The sequence below is a fragment of the Euwallacea similis genome, chromosome 12 (assembly GCF_039881205.1).
Source record: "Euwallacea similis isolate ESF13 chromosome 12, ESF131.1, whole genome shotgun sequence".
NCBI lineage: Eukaryota > Metazoa > Arthropoda > Insecta > Coleoptera > Curculionidae > Euwallacea > Euwallacea similis.
In genome coordinates, this window is record NC_089620.1 from 833,985 (window position 1) to 849,633 (window position 15,649).

Here is a 15,649-nt window from a genome sequence, read left to right on the forward strand (position 1 = left end):
TGTTCGCTTATAACGAACCCGCTTATAACGAACTTTCGGTTATAACGAACTAATCTATGAAGTACGAACTCAAGTACATTTAAACGTATGTTATTTTTGTCATTTATAACGAACCCGCTTACAACGAACTTTCGCTTATAACGAACCTTAAATTTTTAGAAGAATAGAAAAACTTTACGGTTATAACGAACTTAACGCGGGATTTTACCGAAATCCCAAAGAAGAAAAGTAAACAATTCTCGGGGAAAGTCCAAAATCGTTTGAAGCAAATTGCTGACACAAACGACACAGTTGTTCCAGTATATTGATAGCGTTCAAAGAATTCGTTCGTTAAAAAAATCATGAGTTATATCATTAAAAAAAAAAAACGTAAAGCTTTAAATTGTAAATATGACATTGTTAAACGGTTGCAGAGACATGCCAAACAGAGTGAAATTTGTTCAGAAATGGGATTAAGTAAATCAACGGTAAGAACAATAAAATATGCAATGTTCACAGATATTTTTTTTTGTTATTCCAGTAATTTTCCGGCTTTGTAATAAATTATGTAATTTGAAATAGTATTAATACGAATTAAAATTTGACTATACATATGTAATTTTAGGTTGCAACAATTTGGAAAAATAAAGAAACAATCCTAAAAACCTTCGAAAGTGGACAACATTCAAATGTAAAAAAAATCAAAAAGCCCAATAATTATGAAGTTGACCAAAGACTCTTAAAATGGTTTTCTCAACAAAGAAATAATAACGCAATTGTTAGCGGTGCTATATTACAATCAAAAGCTGAAGATTTTGCAAGTAAGGTGTCCGGAAACCAGGAACCGAAATTTAATAGAAGCTGGATCGAAAGGTTCAAAAGAAGGCATAATATTACGAGTGGAAGAATTGCTGGAGAATCGACTTCAGTTGATATGAACATTGTAGATGACTGGCTGCAAAACAAATGGCCAATAATTAGGTCAAACTTTAAGGATGAGGACATCTTCAATGGAGATGAAACCGGTTTATTCTTCAAGCTTACACCTGATAGAACACTAAAGTTTAAAGGGCAAACCTGTGAAGGTGGAAAGCTTTCCAAAGAAAGAATCACTATATTTGTTGTAGCGAATTTGACAGGATCCGAAAAAAGAAAGTTATTGGTAATTGGAAAATCTAAAAACCCTAGATGTTTTAAGAATATTGTACAATTGCCAGTAACTTATAAGTCCAATAAAAGGGCATGGATGAATTCAGAGATTTTTATAAATGCATTACGTGAATGGGATGAAGAATTACGCCGTAAAAAAAGAAAAATCATATTGTTAGTGGATAATTGTCCGGCTCATCCCGATGTTAAAAATTTGATGTGGATTACGTTAGTGTTTATGCCACCAAACACTAGTTCTAAATTACAACCCATGGATCAGGGTGTTATCCATAGTCTAAAGAGTCATTATCGACGACTCCTCCTCTCGGAAATGATATCTTGTATGGATAGTGGTAAGGAAAAATTTATTATTACTCTTTTGGATGCAATACGCTTTATTCATATGGCATGGCAAAAGGTGTCAAAGCAAACGATTAGAAATTGTTTTCGACATGCCGGTTTTCTCGAAAATGAGAATTTTGATTCAGATGATGACTTACCATTAGTCGAATGGCTTAAAAAAAATCAATGCAAAAATAAAACCGATATTCAAGAGGATTTTCTTCAAACCAACAACGATTTTCATGAATTTGTTCATGTGGATGACAATCTTGTGAGCGTTGAGTTTTTAGACGATAATGCCATTATTGCGTCTGTGTCTTCTGCATCTGACACTTATGATGATGATGAGGAAGACGAAGATGCAGCATATGAGAATAATGAAATAATATCCGTTCCTACAACCACAGAAGCACTTCGATATGTTTCTAGTATTCGTCAATTTCTTCAATCGCGAAATACTTCACAAAATGTTCTCGATGGAATAGCCCATGTGGAATTACATATAAATGAAATTCATTTCACCACAATAAAACAAACCAAAATTAGCGATTTTTTTCTTTCTAATTCCTAAAAAGTGTTGTTAAATTTAACAAATATGTATTATTTAAATTGGTTACTAGTTGAAGAATGTTACTTGTTGACTTTTTTAAAATATATATGTATGTAAATAAAGTGAGTTATGTATTAATTAAAAAAACAATCATAACACCATTTATTGCTTATAGCGAACTTCGGTTATAACGAACTATTTACTACGGTCCCTTGGGGTTCGTTATAAGCGAACATTACTGTATATAGGGTGTTTCAGAATAAGCCTGCCAACTGCTTACTGTAGATTCTTGTGACTGAAATAAGAAAACAATTCATATAAACACGAGTCCGTTTTCGCTTTCTGTCTAAAATACAGGGTGATAAAAGATTTTTTTTTTAGTTTTTTCTGAATAAGATTCCAGCATATAATATTTTTATGAAAATTGGAGAGTGTAAAATTGATGTAGAGACACATCTTTTAAGGGGAAAACAATATCTCGAATTTCACGAGTGGCGTTCCTATTGATGTGAACCTGAATATTTTAAACGAAAAATATGATACACCACTGATTAAAAAAATTATTTTTTGATTGTTTCATATTCCTGTGAAAAAAAGGGCTTTTGAATATTTTTCATAACGTTAACCATTTTTATGGAAAAAACATCATTGGCTAACTAATATTAAAACTACAAGACTAAATTAGGTAAATTACGTTATTAATAAAAAAAATAATTAAATAAGATGTCGAAAATGTCCCCCATCTGCAAAAATGCATTCCTCGGCCTTTTTCGCACATCATAGCACACTATTTGAAAAATTCCTGGTATATTTTCTATTGCGTTAAACGAATGAATTATGCGATTTTTCAGTTGCAAATTGATGCGTTTTACTTTTTTCCATGAAACGGTAACGTTATGAAAAATATTCAAAAAACCTTTTACTGCGCAGAAATATGAAGCATTTTGAAAATTATTTAAATTTTTTCTAAACAATGGAGTATCATATTTTTCGTTTAAATTGTTCAGGGTCATATCAATGGAGACGCCACTGGTGAAATTAAAAACATTTTTTCCCCCTTAAACAATGTGTCTCTACATTTTTTTACGCGCCAAAATGTTTGTAAAAACATTTAATGCCGGAACGGACTTATTAGGGAAAAAAAAATTTATCACCACGTAGTTCAGACAGGAAGCGAAAACGGACTCATGTTCGTATGAACTTTATTTCTTATTTCGATCACTGGAATCTACAGTGGGTAGTTGGCAGACTTATTCTGAAACAACATGTATATTATGGTTAAGAGAGCCTTGAAAGTGAGCTGAGCATCTTCACTTTGACTGCTTAAAAGTTCTGTGTGGAAATAGATTACTAGTCAGAAGGATGTTCGTGAAGAATACATATTGATAAGACGCACTATGTGAAACAGCCGCTTCTAAATATTTCTGAATAAATAGCCAATTTGGCAGAATTTATGAATTATGGTCGTCTCGTTCTTTTGGCAAACCGTCGTATTGTAACTAATGACATCAAATAAATCCTGTTGAGCTCATAAATTTTTTACGATTATTTTTATTAAATGCAAATTAACTATTTTTATCGTCTAATTTTAGTAAATACTCCCCACCTAGTATTAAAATTAGCTAATTTGCATAATTTCCTAATAAACATAATTGAGATTCCTTCCTCCAACTTCTTGCCATACAAATGTCAAGGTCAACAAATATATTATGGTACCGCCTCTAAGCAATAAAATATCTATAAGGAAATAAATGGTACTGAACTATAAGTGAACGAAAATAAAACAGAAAATTAATACTTTAAATGGGTTTATTGAAACTTCGGTATAAAAATACAAGTTTTATTAATGTTACAAAAAGAAATATTATAAAATTTAATAACATTACAGCCCAAAATTGAGTTACATTCTTGACTTTTACCGCTTAGAGGCAGTGCCTGTTACTTTGTAAGAGGTAACTTCAATACTCAGTTTAAACATCCTTCGTTCTGTTATTGTGTGTCATAAACACTGAAGATATCTCATACATCACTATGGCAGTATAACAAATCGATGAATATCCTTTAAAGATTTATTAAAATTATCAACAAAATGGCACTTGAGAATTCCGCCACAGTTCCATCTATTTTAATTTACTGGCCGAACATATTAATACGTAGTTACACGGAGCCTAAAGTAAATATGTATTAAGTCGCAATTTGCTTTACTTGATCAAGTGCCCTCACAGTTATTACTTATCTACAATACAGCTACATTATTAACTATCTACATCTACTCAGCTTCAGAACCATTTCCTCTATTTTTTGTTACCTTTGTATTGGCCGATCGAATCGTCCTCTGCATATTGTCCATCATCAACACCGTTCACTAGGTTAGCTGACGGCCACGGGTCTTGGTAATCACGGTCTCTGCAGCATTTGCCAAGAGTACCGGATTCAATATCTCGACAAACCTATAAAGAAAAGTAAATCGACATTTTGTAAAATATTTTAAAATATCCGAGTGAGAGCGGAAGAATATGGAAATCGTATAAAGACAACAATAACATCATTTTACTCTCGGTGCTAAGTAGAGTTTTTAAGAAGCCTTAAACTGATAAGTTTATAGACTTGGAAAAAACGTATCAAACGAGAGTGGGTCTCATTTTTATTGGTTCCCAGTCCCTTTGAAACAAAAAACATACACATATTGCTACCCGGTTTGCTTAAATAATGCCTTGCCGCATAGCATAACCCTTTCGGTTATGTTTTTTTTTTACTTTTCAAGAGGTACAAATTTCAAAAAATAGTTTCATAAAAAACATAACACTATTCCATAATAGGCATTCTAAACTTTTCGAAAATTCCATTTTTTTAATCAAAAAACTGAAAAATAACATTTTTAAAACCTTCAAAAATCCTTCAAAATCCTTAAAAAACAAAATAGGGATTAGATGTGAGGCACAAGGAGTCAATTATTAATTTCTAAAGCAATATCTAGGTGATGAATATAACTGAGTAGTTTTTTGTAGATTAGAAATTATTGGTGTTCCTAGATGAGTTATTATACAGGATGTTTTGAAATGGTGGTACCAAATATGAGAAAGTTATAGAGGACATTGTGGTAAAAAATGTTTGCATATAAATTTCCAGTTGAAAATGAACCATGTTAGCTCTGGAGCAATTTTTGTTAAAAAATGTAATATTTTCTCGTTGACACTAAAAGATATCAAAAATTATGTAATTTTTATTACAGATGTTTATTAAAACATTCCTAAAGAGATACAGAATAAAGTGTGGTTCTAACATGACGGTGCACCTTTACATTTTGCTCACCATGTTCAGGATCACCTAAACCTACAATTTTTTGGGCGATGGACCAGAAGAGGAGGACCTATCAGTTGGCCAGCGCGAAGTCCCGATTTGACCTCATTGGACTTTTTCTTCTAAAGTTACATCAATTCCTCGGTCTATGAATCCCTTGTAACCACCCACGAGGAATTGTTAAGGAGAGTAACGGTAGCCTGTCTTTTCGTGCGGCAAGATCCACACTTACTATAAAGAGCGTTTAGTGGTGGAAGTAGTATAGACGGTTTGTAGAAGCTCTACGGAAGGTGAAGGAAGAATTTAGCTCTCACTATTATTTTCCTCGACAATTTGATCCTCCAAGAAAATATTCTTCTTATCAATACCATCAATATTCTCTCCTCCCTGTTAAAAATACAACTGGGCACATCAGTCACCAAAGCCTCAATTGAATCACTCAGATAATGTGCCTTCAAACATTGCTTAACCATCACATATTTTCAATGGAAGAACGAGTTTTATGGACAAATTGAGAAGAAAAAATTTAACTGCTGGTTTCGATATTTTGATGACATATTTGTTAATTAGACTATGGGGCGAACAAAAGTCAAGATTTTCAGGGTCAGCTCAATTCACTAAACACAATAATCCAGTTCTCTATGGGAACGAAGGAGGAAGACCGCTACTATTTTTTAATATTTTGCAACCAAAAAATTAAATGAACACCTGGCTTCTACAGTGTACAGGAAATCGAGCTACACCGACTGATATCTCAACAATGCATCAAGCATTATGTCAATCAAAAATGAGGAGCAGATCACAGGGGGACTTATTTTTATCTTAAACTTATCGCACAACTATTTCACAATTTTTCTAATTCCTGAAGTCCTAATGGTAAGACTCTAGCACACACGAATCTTATAATATTGAAATAAATGGTTTTCAAGATATTTCGTTCTACAGGGCGTTTATAAAAATGTGGGCAATATCTCGGAAATGAAAAGTTTTTGTTAGAGAGTTTTACTTATGCTTATAAATTGCTTTCCAAAAATTCACCCTTACGAAAATAAAGCTCTCCAAAATTTAATAGCGAAAATGGTATTTTCTAAATAACTTTTCTTCCAGTTGATGAAATTTAATGAATTTTGGGTCATTTGTGTATCGTACACAGGTTAATGAGATAGGATCTAATACTTCTTTCTATATCTTCAGGGACGCGATGAGGAAGCTACCCTCAATTCCTTTATTCCTAAACTTTTAAGATTTTGGGTTTTTTAAATTATTATGTGGTTTATTAGATTTCCAGCATACCTAAAAAAAAACGATACTCTTGGTTGATGCAAGTAAACCGAACCGTTTTCCAGAAAAACGCTATTTTATTAAGCGGCATATTTTACAAAAGTAATTGAATTTTGTGAGTATTTTTCCTTTATCACCTAGATACCAAAATAAACAACATTTTTGTGTTAAAATTGATGAAGACAAATTTATTACTTTGGAATAAATTCATTAAATTTCATCAACTAGAAGAAAAGTTATTGGGTCTATAACGCATTAGGTCAACTCAGACGAATGTTTTTTTTTTTTGTTCAGTACACTTTCTTATCACCGTTAAAAGTCATCTAGGTGAGGAAAAATCGAATTTTTCCAAAAAAATTTTTTGAAAAAATTACTCGAAAAAATTAAGTTTTACACTAATTTCTATACTTTTTCTCAATACTAAAGTGTCTTACGGGACCGTGGAGCGAAAAGAGGTGCTGGGTGGGGCAGCTAAAACGGGGTTTTGATGTATTTTTAGAAGTTTTCCAAAGGGTGATATTACTTGTACTAAATATTTTTCTTGTGCAGGGGCCACGCTAATAAGATAAGATAAGAAAAGGTAAAGTAAGTGTAATGGAAGAATAGTAATAAATAAAGATTTGATTTCTATAAACCAAACCTTTAAAAAAATTTCATAAACAAACAACACTTTAGCTCAACCTTTACTATTTTCTCATTTGTTGTGTTAACTGATGTTTAGTTTGTTTTCTTGAATTTATACTGCGGTTAAGATGAATATTTCTTCTTTGGAAGATATTTTTTCTCTTTTTCAAAGGAGTGATACAATTGCGTTGAGGACACTACAACAATGGGGGTTTATTCAAGACAATTTGAGATGTACAAATCGACATTGCCGGAACTATTGCGTGCTTTGGAAAAAGTTCTAAAAATACATCAAAACTAACCTGAACTATCCTAAAAATACAGCAAAACCCCACGCAGCACCTCAGCAAGAGCTGCCCCACCCAGCACCTCTTTTCGCTCCACGGTCCTGTAAGACACTTTAGTATTGAGAAAAAGTATTGAAATTAGTGTAAAATTCAATTTTCCGAGTAATTTTTTCAAAAAATTTTTTTGGAAAAATTCGATTTTTCCTCACCTAGATGACTTCTAACGGTGATAAGGAAGCGTCCTGAACAAAAAAAAAAACATTCGTCTGAGTTGACTTAATGCGTTATAGATCCAAGTTATTTAAAAAAAAACCATCTTCGCTATAAAATTTTGAGGAACTGAATTTTCGTAATGGTAAATTTTTGAAAAACCATTTATAAGCGCAAGTACAAACTTTTAGAGAAGAATTTTTTTATTTCTGGGATATTGCCCACATTTTTGGAACCACCCTTATGCATTTGTGCCTCACTGTGTAGTGCACCCGATATGAGTAACGTTGTACTATTTTTCTTAAATAAAGCTTACAGTGGTGGGAGCTTTCAGCAACTCCTGCTCCTTGGTCAGAACCACCGGCACCGGACTAACAAATCCATCTGCAGTGCAGTAAATTTCCTGCACACATTTCAAAGCAGCAGCACAGCCCACTGGAATCAACTCGTCAGGAATTATTGTGTCATTTTCTCTTCTGCGTGGAGGAGGCGTCGTTTTCAAAATGCTTATGCGGGTTGAATCAGCCTCTGGAATATCAAATGATAAAACGTAAATCTCTTAGAAGTTCTCCTACTTCAAATAAACTGACCTGGGTTGTAGTCATCATCGATTTCCTCTCCATCTCGGAACTTCGGGGTTGTTCTAAAATCAGGATTTTGAGGTGTTACATTGGGTTTAGTGATAGGTGTTGGTAATGGTGAGGATGGAGCTACGCATGCATGCAGTGCAATTGAGTAAACTTGGCCATAGGGGCAGTTTTTAGGTGTGGGTGGAGTGCATTTGCCCAAAGCACCAACAACAGTGCCTGGTGGACATTTAGGGCCCGAAGGGGTTGGAGCAATTACGCATTTTCCTGTTAAAGGATCTCTAGTAGATGGTGGTGGACAAGATCTGATGGTAGCAGTTGGCTCAGTAGTATGATCTCCTATAGGTTCGCATTCCCCAGTAGAGAGGTTTAAAATACTGCCAAAAGGACAGGGTTTCGAAGTTGGCGGAGGACCTCGATCGCATTTCCCAGTTGCTGGATTCCTCCTGGTCCCAGTAGGGCAAGGTGACTTAGTTGATACCTCAAATGGTACTGTAGGAGTAGGATATCGATACCCAGTCCTTCCTGTAGACGGTGTGGTGGAGCTTGAAGGAATTCTCTCGCAATCTCCAGTAATTACATTGCGTCTTGATCCATATGGGCACACTTTAGGTATACTTTCACATTCGTTGGTAGCAGGATTTCTACGAGTTCCACCGGGACATTCATTTTTGGATATTGGTTCGCACTGATTAGTATTGGTATTGAATTTAGTTCCAGGGGAGCACGTTGTAGGTTTCACAGTCGGTTGTGTTGTAGACTCACATTCTCCATTAAAAGGATTCCGCTTCGTGCCAAAGGGACAACTTGGAGTTGTTCTTTCAGTTTCGCATTTCCCTGTGGTTGGATTGAGGGTGGTTCCAAATGGACAAGGTCGTTTTACTGAAGACGATGGTTCACATTCACCAGTAGCAATGTTTAGTTGAGTTCCATAAGAACAAGACTTTGTAGTCTGTTGACTTTCACACTGATTAGTAATGAGGTTTCTTGTTCCTCCATTGGGGCATGGTCTAATAGTTGTTGGATTTAGTTCACAGGTCCCAGAAATAGGATTAGGCTTGGTTCCTAGCGGACAAAGTGTTGTTGGCCTTGGAGTTGTTTGAGGGCTCGACTCACACTCTCCAGTACGAGAGTTACGTATAGTACCAAATGGACAAGTTCTAGCTGAAGTAGGTGTAGATACTGTCAAAGATTCACATAATCCAGTGAAGGCGTTCCTTCCAGTTCCAGATTTACAAGTTGGCGTTGTGTTCCCAAAAGGGGTTGTCGGTGATGAATAAGTAGATGGAGTGGTGCTTCTAGTTATAGTTTCACATTGTCCAGTAGCTGGGTTACGTCTGCTTCCAAATGGACAGGACTGAGTTGATGGCTTCAATGTTGTTTTAGGCTCACATCTTCCAGTCAAACGATTTCTGCGATTTCCTGAAGGACATTCAGTTGTTTTTCCATCTTCAAAAGGAATTTTAGGTGTTGGATATGTGTAACCAGTTCTTGCAGTTGCAGGAGTAGTAGTTAAAGGTACTTTTTCGCATTGCCCAGTTATTTGATTCCGTACTGTACCAGATCCACACTTTTCATAAATGATTTTAGTTGTTCCAGGTTCTTCAGTGGTTACCACTAGTTGTTCACACTTTCCACTTAAGACGTTGAATCTCTCTCCAAAGCCGCAAGACTTTACTCTGCATTTACCAGTAAAGGAGTCATATATTTCTCCAGATCGACAATTTTTTGGAGTAGTAGAAATTGGAGGACGCGTATTTAAAGACTCACATGTTCCTGTAATTTCGACGTATTGTTGCCCTCTGATGCAAGTTTTTTTAGGTTTAGGGGTCGTTATCACTTCACACTCATTGGTGAAGACGTTCAAAGATTGTCCAAAACCACAAATTTTCTTTGGTGAAGTAGGGGTGGTGGTTCCAACTGAAATATCGCATTGCTTAGTAAACACGTTGTACTTCTCTCCAAGATTGCACTGAGGTGTCATAGGCTGAGGAGTAATCTGTCTTTCACATTGATTTGTCACCGGATTCAGAGTTTCTCCAATCTTGCAATTTTTAATAGTGGATGTAGAAACTAGACGTTCACATTCTCTAGTTTGGAGGTTTAATGTTTCTCCTAAACCGCAAACTTTCGGAGTAGGTCTTTCGCATTGTCCTGTTTGCAAATTTAAAGTTTCCCCAAATCCACAAGCTTTTATAGTGGGGTTTTTGGTAATTATCTCGCATTGTCCAGTTCTCCTATTCAATATCTCTCCAAATCTACAGGACTCAGTAGATAGTTTCGTTGCTGGGGTTTCATCGAAAGGCACTGATGGAGTCGGGTAGGTATAGCCAGTTGGTTTTGGACCACATAATCCAGTTATAGGGTTCAAACGTTGTCCCAATCCACATGATTTTGCTGTAGTTGGTTTTATGGTTGTTGGAAGTACTTCACAACGTCCAGTGAAAGAGTTTAAGGTTTCTCCTAGTCCACAGATTTTTGTTGTCGATTTTGGAGTGGTTTGGGATTTCTCACATAGCCCCGTATACGAACTCAAGGTTTTTCCAAAACCGCATACTTTAGGAGTTGGTTGTTGAGTAGTTTCAGGTCTTTCACAGCGCCCAGTATAAGAATTTAAAATTTCTCCGAATCCACAAACCTTAAGAGTTGATCGTGGGGTTGTTTGGGGTTTCTCGCAACGTCCGGTATTAAAGTTCAATGTTTCTCCAAAACCGCATGCTTTTGAAGTTGGTTGTGGAGTAGTTTCAGGTCTTTCACAACGCCCCGTATGAGAATTCAGAGTTTCTCCGAATCCACAAACCTTAGAAGTTGATCGTGGGGTTGTTTGGGGTCTTTCGCAACGCCCAGTATTGGAGTTCAATGTTTCTCCAAAGCCACATACTTTAGGAGTTGGTCGTGGAGTAGTTTCAGGTCTTTCACAACGCCCAGTATAAGAATTCAGAGTTTCTCCGAATCCACAAACCTTAGAAGTTGATCGTTGGGTTGTTTGGGGTCTTTCGCAACGCCCGGTATTGGAGTTCAATGTTTCTCCAAAGCCACATACTTTAGGAGTTGGTCGCGGAGTTGTTTGGAGTCTTTCACAACGTCCGGTATTAGAGTTTAATTTTTCTCCGAATTCACAAACCTTAGAAGTTGGTCGTGGGGTTGTTTGGGGTCTCTCGCAACGTCCGGTATTAGAGTTCAATGTTTCTCCGAATCCACAAACCTTAGGAGTTGGTCGTGGGGATGTTTGGGGTCTTTCGCAACGCCCGGTATTGGAGTTCAATGTTTCTCCAAAGCCACATACTTTAGGAGTTGGTCGTGGAGTAGTTTCAGGTCTTTCACAACGCCCAGTATAAGAATTCAGGGTTTCTCCGAATCCACAAACCTTAGAAGTTGATCGTGGGGTTGTTTGGGGTCTTTCGCAACGCCCGGTATTGGAGTTCAATATTTCTCCAAAGCCACATACTTTAGGAGTTGGTCGCGGAGTTGTTTGGAGTCTTTCACAACGTCCGGTATTAGAGTTCAATGTTTCTCCAAAACCACATACTTCAGGAGTTGGTCGTGGAGTAGTTTCAGCTCCTTCACAATGCCCAGTATAAGAATTCAGAGTTTCTCCGAACCCGCAAACCTTAGAAGTTGGTCGTTGGGTTGTTTGGGGTCTTTCGCAACGCCCGGTATTGGAGTTCAATGTTTCTCCAAAGCCACATACTTTAGGAGTTGGTCGCGGAGTTGTTTGGAGTCTTTCACAACGTCCGGTATTAGAGTTTAATTTTTCTCCGAATTCACAAACCTTAGAAGTTGGTCGTGGGGTTGTTTGGGGTCTCTCGCAACGTCCGGTATTAGAGTTCAATGTTTCTCCGAATCCACAAACCTTAGGAGTTGGTCGTGGGGATGTTTGGGGTCTTTCGCAACGCCCGGTATTGGAGTTCAATGTTTCTCCAAAGCCACATACTTTAGGAGTTGGTCGTGGAGTAGTTTCAGGTCTTTCACAACGCCCAGTATAAGAATTCAGGGTTTCTCCGAATCCACAAACCTTAGAAGTTGATCGTGGGGTTGTTTGGGGTCTTTCGCAACGCCCGGTATTGGAGTTCAATATTTCTCCAAAGCCACATACTTTAGGAGTTGGTCGCGGAGTTGTTTGGAGTCTTTCACAACGTCCGGTATTAGAGTTCAATGTTTCTCCAAAACCACATACTTCAGGAGTTGGTCGTGGAGTAGTTTCAGCTCCTTCACAATGCCCAGTATAAGAATTCAGAGTTTCTCCGAACCCGCAAACCTTAGAAGTTGGTCGTGGGGTTGTTTGGGGTCTTTCGCAACGCCCGGTATTAGAGTTTAATGTTTCTCCAAAACCACATACTTCAGGAGTTGGTCGTGGAGTAGTTTCAGGTCTTTCACAACGCCCAGTATAAGAATTCAGAGTTTCTCCGAATTCACAAACCTTAGAAGTTGATCGTGGGGTTGTTTGGGGTCTTTCGCAACGCCCGGTATTGGAGTTCAATGTTTCTCCAAAGCCACATACTTTAGGAGTTGGTCGCGGAGTTGTTTGGAGTCTTTCACAACGTCCGGTATTAGAGTTTAATTTTTCTCCGAATTCACAAACCTTAGAAGTTGGTCGTGGGGTTGTTTGGGGTCTCTCGCAACGTCCGGTATTAGAGTTCAATGTTTCTCCGAATCCACAAACCTTAGGAGTTGGTCGTGGGGATGTTTGGGGTCTTTCGCAACGCCCGGTATTGGAGTTAAATGTTTCTCCAAAGCCACATACTTTAGGAGTTGGTCGCAGAGTTGTTTGGAGTCTTTCACAACGTCCGGTATTAGAGTTCAATGTTTCTCCAAAACCACATACTTCAGGAGTTGGTCGTGGAGTAGTTTCAGGTCTTTCACAACGCCCAGTATAAGAATTCAGAGTTTCTCCGAACCCGCAAACCTTAGAAGTTGGTCGTGGGGTTGTTTGGGGTCTTTCGCAACGCCCGGTATTAGAGTTTAATGTTTCTCCAAAACCACATACTTCAGGAGTTGGTCGTGGAGTAGTTTCAGGTCTTTCACAACGCCCAGCATAAGAATTCAGAGTTTCTCCGAACCCGCAAACCTTAGAAGTTGGTGGTGGGGTTGTTTGGGGTCTTTCGCAACGCCCGGTATTGGAGGTCAATGTTTTTCCAAAACCACATCCTTCAGGAGTTGATTGTGGAGTAGTTCCAGGTCTTTCACAAAGCCCAGTATAAGAATTCAGAGTTTCTCCGAATCCACAAACCTTAGGAGTTGGTCGTGGGGTTGTTTGGGGTCTTTCGCAACGTTCAGTTTTCCTATTCAAAATTTCACCAAACCCACAGAATCTTGAAGACTTGGTTGTAGGAGTTTCTTCAAAAGTCACTGACGGTGTTTTGTAAGTGTAACCCGTTGGTCTTGGTGTGCTGGCTGAAACGCATAAACCGGTTGCCGGATTAAGTAGTTGACTATATCCGCATGACTTTAGTGTAGTAGACCGTACAGTAGTTTGAGTTCTTTCACAACGCCCAGTATAAGAATTCAAAGTCTCTCCGAATGGGCACGCTTTCGAAGTTGGTCGTGATGTGGTCTGTGGTGTTGAGAGTCTTTCACATTGACCAGTCTCAACATTTAAGTTTTCTCCAAAACCACAAATCCTTGGTGTAAGCTTAGTTTCACATCTGCCAGTTAAAACGTTAAACCTCTCTCCGTATGAGCAGGTTTTGGAAGTTACTGGTGGTTTTTGGGTTGTTCTCTCACATCGACCAGTAATCCTATTCAATTGTTCTCCAAATGCACATGTGATTGTTGATTTAGTCGTTCCCTTAGTAAAAGGCACTGAAGGTGACGTATACCTTGTAGTCATGCATCTCCCACTCTCGGTGTCTAACCTTTGGTCCTCAGGGCAGGATTTTGGGGTTGTGATAGTGGGGTTAGATTCACACAGTCCAGTCAAAGGATTCTGAGCTTGTCCATATGCGCATGATTTGGTAGTGGGACGCGGAGTACTGGGGATCTTCTCACATTTACCAGTTCGCCTATTGAATTCCTCTCCATAAGGACATGTGGTCTGAGAAGCACCAGTTGGTTTAGTTTCACATTTACCAGTCAAAACATTGAGTCTCTCGCCGTAGGCACAAGTTTTTGGCCTCTCAGTGGTTATCCGTTCACACTGTCCAGTAATTCTGTTCAACTGCTCTCCAACTGCGCAAGTTTTGATCGTGGGCTTGGTGGTACCGTCAGTAAAAGGTATGATGGGTTGCGGGTAGGTATAACCTGTAGGAACAACTGCACATCTTCCAGTTTTATCATCCAGTTGTTGTCCTGCACCGCAGGCTGTTGGTTTCGAAATTGGTTCACATTCATTCGTAAAAACATTCAATTTGCTTCTAAAATCACAACTTTTTGGAGTTCTAGGAGTAGTGGAGGAAAACACACTCTCGCATCTATTATTCCTGCTATTAAATTTACTTCCAAATGGGCACGATTTCGAAGGTGAAGGCATCGGTCTGGTCGTGTAACTGAACTGACAAACAGTGCCGTTTTGACTCAGAACCGAACCTGGAGGACAAGAAGCAGTGCTGGAGGTGAAGCCGCTTGGAGGCGGCTTAATTATGCTACTAGTTGTTAGTCTACCAGTGGTGGTGCTCGACGATGTTTGCGGTGTAGTGCTAGTGGATAGTGCTAGTGAAGGGCGAGTGGTGACGTGAGTGGTTGAGGTGGGTACATACGTTTCAGGTGGGAGATAAGTCGTTGGTGGTTTTACGCAACCATGAGGACCCAAGTAGCTGCCAGGGGGACAGGGTTGCGGTGGGGGAGGTGGAGTGGGTTCGCATCTTCCGGATGGAGTTTTTATGGTTCCAAAGGGACAGGTTCGTGGAGGAGATTCACAATTGCCGGAAGCGCTGAGAACGGATCCGGGAGGGCATGGCTTCCTCCTGCATCCTGCAACAAAATCTTGTCATTTGCAAAAAGGAGCCCGCAACCATAAAAAGAAAAAAATCGAAATATTAATCCTGTCATTAATTATAAATTGTGAGTTATACACATCCTCACAACTTACCAAACGGTCCAGATTCCTCTCCAGGTCGACATTTTTCAACTTCAACACATGCTCCATTGACTTCTCGCTGACCACTAGGACAGTATGGACCTGGTTTTTGAGTTTTTTCGCAATTTCCATAACGATTCAGTTCATATCCTGTTAATAACAACGGAACATAAAAAAGTCTCACTGTAAGCATTGAACCACAAACGTAGGACGTTGCCTAAGCCATCTGATAGCAAATGAATTTACCTAAGATATACCACTAATATCTCAACTCCTACTTGAATTTTTTTAATGATCATTTTATACTAATAATTCGTCTCAGTAG

At 38.1% G+C, this 15,649-nt stretch overlaps 2 protein-coding genes across 3 annotated transcripts in view; one reads left to right on the forward strand and one right to left on the reverse strand.

The window, feature by feature from the left end:
- The window catches only part of LOC136412726 (mucin-2-like), a 37,937-nt gene that overhangs the window by 1,755 nt on the left and 20,533 nt on the right, over positions 1 to 15,649 (reverse strand). Inside the window, exons 8-20 of the mRNA XM_066395895.1 lie at positions 15,337 to 15,474; positions 14,882 to 15,218; positions 12,811 to 14,794; positions 12,406 to 12,729; positions 12,244 to 12,324; positions 12,001 to 12,162; positions 11,758 to 11,919; positions 11,596 to 11,676; positions 11,353 to 11,514; positions 11,191 to 11,271; positions 8,313 to 11,109; positions 8,039 to 8,250; positions 4,329 to 4,470 (exon numbers count right to left, since the gene is read on the reverse strand). Of these exons, the coding sequence (XP_066251992.1) occupies positions 4,329 to 4,470; positions 8,039 to 8,250; positions 8,313 to 11,109; positions 11,191 to 11,271; positions 11,353 to 11,514; positions 11,596 to 11,676; positions 11,758 to 11,919; positions 12,001 to 12,162; positions 12,244 to 12,324; positions 12,406 to 12,729; positions 12,811 to 14,794; positions 14,882 to 15,218; positions 15,337 to 15,474 (6,663 nt within the window). The remainder of the gene's footprint in view (positions 1 to 4,328; positions 4,471 to 8,038; positions 8,251 to 8,312; positions 11,110 to 11,190; positions 11,272 to 11,352; positions 11,515 to 11,595; positions 11,677 to 11,757; positions 11,920 to 12,000; positions 12,163 to 12,243; positions 12,325 to 12,405; positions 12,730 to 12,810; positions 14,795 to 14,881; positions 15,219 to 15,336; positions 15,475 to 15,649) is intronic.
- LOC136412595 (tigger transposable element-derived protein 4-like) lies at positions 382 to 2,260 on the forward strand. Of its 2 annotated transcripts, XM_066395701.1 has the most exons (3): positions 382 to 467; positions 605 to 1,481; positions 1,761 to 2,260. In XM_066395701.1, the coding sequence occupies exons 1-3, from the start codon at positions 447 to 449 to the stop codon at positions 2,039 to 2,041; spliced, it is 1,179 nt and encodes a 392-aa protein (XP_066251798.1). In that variant the 5' UTR covers positions 382 to 446; the 3' UTR covers positions 2,042 to 2,260. The 2 variants fall into 2 exon arrangements, with proteins under 2 accessions (XP_066251798.1, XP_066251797.1); XM_066395700.1 differs by having other exon boundaries at positions 605 to 2,260.